Source organism: Physeter macrocephalus, chromosome 20 (assembly GCF_002837175.3).
Source record: "Physeter macrocephalus isolate SW-GA chromosome 20, ASM283717v5, whole genome shotgun sequence".
NCBI lineage: Eukaryota > Metazoa > Chordata > Mammalia > Artiodactyla > Physeteridae > Physeter > Physeter macrocephalus.
Genome location: NC_041233.1, coordinates 36,020,028 through 36,026,220, shown reverse-complemented (window position 1 = coordinate 36,026,220; position 6,193 = coordinate 36,020,028). Strand labels below are relative to the sequence as shown.

General features: G+C 50.1%; 1 protein-coding gene across 1 annotated transcript in view; it reads left to right on the top strand.

Moving 5' to 3' along the window:
- The window catches only part of ANTXRL (ANTXR like), a 52,912-nt gene that overhangs the window by 29,965 nt on the left and 16,754 nt on the right, over nt 1-6,193 (top strand). Inside the window, exons 10-11 of the mRNA XM_007121305.2 lie at nt 1,521-1,619; nt 5,098-5,146. Coding sequence (XP_007121367.2) covers nt 1,521-1,619; nt 5,098-5,146 — 148 coding nt within the window. The remainder of the gene's footprint in view (nt 1-1,520; nt 1,620-5,097; nt 5,147-6,193) is intronic.

The window sequence follows — 6,193 nt, the reverse complement described above, 5'->3', positions numbered from 1 at the left end:
GAGGGCAGCAGGAGACACAAGGAGGAAGGAGGGTGTCCAGGCGGAGGGCAGTGTGCGCTGCTCCTGAGGATGCAGCACGGGCTGTGCCCTGGGCTATCAGACAGCCCTGCCCTCGGCTGCCGCCCTCCCTCCTGTCACCTATGTGGAAGAGGAGGCTGGGTCCAACCTTCACCATGAGGCCGGGACTGCCAGGTCCTCTATGGGGGCTTTCTGCTTCCAAAAGCCTATCAAAACATGTTAACAGGGGCTTCCCTGTTGGCGCAGTGGTTAAGAGTCCGCCTGCCAGTGCAGGGGACACGGGTTCGTGCCCCGGTCCAGGAGGATCCCACATGCCGCGGAGTGGCTAGGCTCACGCCACAACAGTGAGAGGCCCGCATACCGCAAAAAAAAAAAAAAAAAAAAAATGTTAACAGGCCAGCTTCAGCCTACAGCCCAAGAATCTCATTGCCTCAAAACAGAGAATTTGCAAACTTAGCCTTTATCTGATGGGAACTGCATGAAGAATTGAAGCAGGAGGAATCAGGACTGCCAGGTCCAAGGTTGTGCTGGCATTTCTGTGGCATGTCCCTCAGAGTTAACTGACCTCAAGTAATTAATTGACCTTGACCAGGAGACAGAGCTGGAAGCTAATGACCTCAGGCTAGCAGCAGGAATATCTGCATTTATCCTAGCCAGCTCCCCAGAAGTCAGGCACACTAGCTGCCTTCTCTGGATCCCCTAGTATTTGTTTCATTTGCCAGGAAGCACCAGTGGGGACCCAGCAGCCTGCAGAGGGGCTATGGCCCAGAACTGCATCTTACCAAATCAGTGTCTCCAACCCTGACAGAAGGAGGTGCTTGGTGAATCTCTGTGGTGGGCGTGGGGGGTTGTGTGAGGCACATAAAGGGGCAGGAAGAGGGAGGGGAAGAGCACTCATTGCAGACTTCAGAACCACAGCTGAAACAGGATTTCACCTTCCATGGGGGAGTCTCCGGGGCAGGGTCCTCGCCTCCTCCTTGCCTCACCCAGGTCCTGGCCTTGCTCCTGGGGTCTCCAGCCTTCCATAGGCAGAGAGAGACACAGGGAGGAGGAGCAGACCCCCTAGTGTCAGAAAGCCCCACAGGCACCCAGGCTTGTGTGCTCAGCTCAGACAAGAGTCAGGACTGTCTTCAGCCTGCGTTATCTGGGTTCCTGTCATTTGTGTAAGAGAGGGCCTGGTGGAGAGCATTGCCTGTGCCTTTTAGGGAATACCGTGGCTTCAGAGTCAGAAACCTACGGCTGGGTTTGCCCCTGTGGAGGATATGAGACTGGGTGCCTTTAATGAGTTGGATGGGTCAGGGGCAGTGGTGAGAAGCCCCCGAGTGCTCAAGGCCCAGCCATCTCAGTTGTACCTTTGTGATACCGGATTAGGCCCCGTGTGCACACAGATATCGGTTCAGACACATATGCTTCGTCATCAGAGTCCCTGGTAATTCAGTTATGGAGTGGCCTGTCAGCTCTCAGCCCCTCCTAATACGGACCTTTGGGTGTTGCCCTTGCAGATGAAAGTGAATTGATGATTTCTGGAAAAGGATTTAATAATGCAAAGAGGAAGGATGAAGTTATTTGTAGATTTAAGTTCAACGACAAGCAGTTCTTTGGTAAGTAACCCCCTTGGTGCCGCCAAGTGACACGCTTCCCGTGCCACACTGCATTCCCTAAGCCAGCTAGGCCGTCGAAGCCCTTGCTCACCACTCACTGTGGACACTGTGAGGATAGAGGCAGCATGGACAATGGAAGGAGGGACCTGGCTGGGAAGCCTGGCCACTGCTCCCTTCATCTCAGGCCAGGAAGTGATCAATCCCCAGCACATCAAGAGCATCTTGGGTCAGGACGTACAGCTTTCAAGGCTGGGTTGGGGGTGCTGGGTCTGTCCTCACTGCTACACTCCCCCACACTTTCCTCAGCCCTCACTTCCCTTGAGAGATAAGGACTTGAATCTCACGAGTCTGCTGGTGGAAGTGGAGATGGCCCCAGGGCCCTGAGTCTGGGCCAGGTGCACTGAGCTCTCCCAGGACCGTGTGGTCACCTGGGATTGAGAGAGGATGCCAACTGCCAGGCCTGGGCCCCGGAATCCTGGCTCTGGCCCACATTACATGTGTGATCTTGACCTAATGAGTGTTCTGTTCTCAGCCTCTATTATCTGTACTGTGAAATGGGGCCAGTATGGTAGGAGCACTAACTAAGTGCTCCATATGTAAAGCTACTGTTTGGAAATACAGCAGGTGTCCCTCCAGGATGGGTGAGAGGCCTGAGGAAGCACACAGTTGGGGAAGCAGATGTGTCCTCAGTGCTGAGGTGGGCCTGATCTCCCCCACAGAGTACCTGGGGACAGTTGAACTTCCTCTTCCTTCTCAGCCCTCCCCTGATGCATTGATTTAATATGATTATATTATGTTCAGTGACACTCCTCATTCCAGGGCCATCTGGTAAACCCAGAGCGAGTCCTCTGCCCCATCACAGTTCTGGGCCATCTCTCCTTCTTCCACGGGTGCATAGAATGTGCAGGGCTCTGCCATTGCCACAGTCTCACACCACATAGTGTGTAGATGGCCTCAGGGAGCTAGATTTCCCTTGGGCTGTAATTTCTCAGGAGTGATTAGGACTCAGTAACACATTTATGTGGAGAGCTAATGTTTATTGAGCACCTACTACATCTGCTAATGTGCTAAGTGCCTTACATGCACTATCCCAGTTAATTCTCAAAAGAAACCTATTGTTATTCCTTTGTGTAGATCTGAAACCAGAGTCAGGGTCAATTCAAGAGCTTGCCCAAGGTCACAAGCTGGTTCAGGAAGAGCTGGAAAGTAGGCATAGGTGACGTGATTGCCCAGTCTGGGCCTTTGACCTCACTGAGATGACAGTTCTTGAGGAAGGTGGGACTCAACCTATCCTCCAGGAAATGTGTTCAGATGTTCCCCTGTGGTCCATGGCTATATTGCTTTCCCACTCTAGATATCACCAGTGTTTCTCTCTGAGTTGGACCAGCACCAGGATCTCACACGGGAGAGCCCATCCCACAGTCCTGGGCTCCTCTGCTGACCGCCTCACTGCACGTAGTCAAGGCTGACCAGAAGTGGCCGTACAGGCCTGTTTATCGCCAGGAGCCCTGATGCACTGATGAGGATTGATTTGGTTCTTTTTAATTACATTTTCCTCTGATTAAAACATATGGCAAAACAGTTTAGAAAATATAGAGAAGCATAAAGAAGAAATATTTTAATCAAGGTTTCTATACGTTTTGTCTGTCGCTAGTATGTAAAGTTTTCATATTTTAAGACAAAGCTTTTTAAATGTGGCAAGTGAAGTATTTAGTTAATCCGTTAATATTGGAAACTGCTTTCCAGTCAACCATGCTTTTCTGGGCCCTTAGTATGTGGGGTGCCTGCCGTCACCTCCCTTTCCCTGTTCTGGATTGTGAACAGCCTATGGAAAGTAAGTTGCTCCCCTTTGGAATTTTTCTCACACTAATCCCAACCATCCTATCCTTCAGATGCAGATCCTTTCCCCTAACCATACTCGGCGATTAGTTTTCATTTTCAGTCCCAACAAAGGACTAACACCGTCCGAAGTTCACAGCTAATCTGACAGTTGAGTTAGATCCAAAAACCTTTCCGCATGGAAATGAACCATTCTGTAGGGAATAGCCCTGACCTGCGGCAAAAAAGAGAAAAACAATAAAAATTATTAGAGATTGTTGACTATGACAATGCTACACAGTAGAAAGCAGGAAGTACAAAAAAGTAAAGAACAAAACGTTACCCCTGATTCCAAATCCACAGATAAGTGCCGGTAACATCTCAAATACAGCTGGTAAACCCCAGTTTTCCTGAATGATAGAAGAAAAACTGAAGTGGAATTGAGGAAAGTATTGAGCGTCACGCAGAGCCTTCTTCACGAGACATATTAGTTCCCAAAAAAATGCCCCTAAGTTAAAAGGAGGCTATAAAAACACTAACAGATTAGGAATGTAAAAGGAAAATCTTTAGTTTGATTATGATCTGTGTGCTTTTGAAGTTTAAGTGTCCAGGTAGTGACACCTAGACTCCAGTCTTGTAAAAATTAGAGAATATTTCTAAACAGACGACAAGGCTATTTTTGAATAAATTTAAAAGAAGAACATTTAAAACTATCTCCACTTTTAGGGAGATGCTTCAGAACGTGTCCCTAGAGGCGTGGCCCTGGGCATGGCCCCTCCTGTAGAACTTCATCCCTAACCTCTGATCACAGCCCTGTGGGTCCAAGTCTAGGAGAGAACCTGCTTTCATCCTACACAGCAAAAATGTGCAGGACAGCATCTGTCCACACAGGGCAGCAGGTGCAGAGCTGTGGTTCCAGACCCCAGGAAGTGTTGACCTAGCTCCTAGGGCCTTGGGAAGCCTATGTCATGAAAAAGGCCAGTGAAAGGACGCTCCTCCCGAATCACCGATGTCAGAACCACTGCAGCCCTCTGGGACCATTGATTCTAACTTTCAGAGGGGAAGTCTGGGACCTGGGGAAGTTTGAGCAGGGTGGGGAGAAAGCTGGTAGGAAAGCCAGCAGTCAAAGCAGCTGGGCCTTCCCATCTTTTTTTACATCTTTTTTTACAAGGATGTAAAGAGTTAGGGCTCAGGAGAGGAGAAGGTTCCACAGCTACTAGTTACAGACTGTCCTAGCCTCCGGAGTGCCACCTCCCAGCTCCCATAAAATTACAGAACGAGCATGAACAATAAAAGCCTGTTCCCCTCAGGCTTCCCTGTGTCCATAAACGTCACCACCACCCACCCAGGCGCTCTGTTCACTAACCTGCACGAAGTCCTTGACTCCTCTTTGCTCTCATCCCACATCCAGTCCACCTACAGGCCCTGCTACCTCTGTGTCCAAACTTACCCGAACCTGGCCAGCCACGCGACAGGCTCACTGAACTTAGAATAATGCCCAAACCCCTTCCCAGGGCCCACGAGGCCCCGCCCCCTCTCCTCACTCACCTCTTTCCCACAACAAGCTCAGCTAGTTATGCCTCAGGCCTCGGAACAGGCTCCCACAGCCCGGACCCTCTTCCCCAGACCTTTCCCTGCCTTTCCCCTCATCCGGTTTCAGCTCCAGGAACACCGCCTCAGAGAGACCTTATCTTTAATGGGAATTTTCGGTAACATACAAAAGTAGCAAAAATTGTTATAATGCCCTTGAAGCAGCCTTCCCCTACTTTCAGTAATTACCAATCCTGGCCATTCTGGCTTTGCTGATACTCTCACCATTGATTATTGTGAATCAAATCCCAGACATCCCATCATGTCCTGTATAAATATTTCACTTTCTCTTAAAGAGAAATTGAGTCTCTAAAAGACAGGGCAGGTCACCTGCTCCTAAGCAGCTGTCCTTTCCCCTCCCTTCTCTGTCCTGTCCCTTGCTTATTGATGTCACTGCACTTTTCACTCCGGCGCTTATTTTGTTCATTGTTTGTTACTTTATTGTCTGTCTCCCTCTCCAGTCCCACAAATGTCAGGTCCTTGAGAGCAGGGCCTCTGCCTGCCTTGTTCGCACTAAACGCCAGAGGCCTGACAATGCCTGGTGCACAGTAGGTGTCAGAAGAAGGCAGAGAAGAGAAGCTGCTTCTGCCGAAGTGGTAGCTCTGCTTCCAAGGGCAGGCAGAAGGGGAGGGGCGGGTGGGTAGACAAGTCCACTGACAATCTTCTCATGTGATTGTCTTTCAGATATAAAAGCCAAGTCTGTGAAAGATACCTGTATAACATGCCCAGGAGTAAAGATAGAGAAGCCAGATCAGTAAGTGCCCAGCCCAGGGGCCAAGTGGGCAGTTTTTGCCACCATGAGGTGTAAAAAATTTAGGAAACCACCTCTACTGGGGCAGCACATGTCTGTCTCCACGAGGACTGAGGGCATCCTTCACACCTGCCCTGGTTGGTGGTCCCCGGAGGTGCTCAGCGATCTGCTGTGGCCCAGGCTCTGCTTAGGAGCATAGGATACAGGAGATGACGTGTCCCAGGGATGATACCTTTGCTCCAGGCAGACTTTTGGAGCTAAATTCACATACTCTGTACATACAGAGGAGTCGGGATGGTGACATCATACCGCCATCCATGGTCGCTTCAGTCATGGCCACGAGAACATCTGACCCCATGCAGGGATCCTCACTGCCTGGTCAGCCTTCACTGCAGAAGCTGACCTCGTAATACTT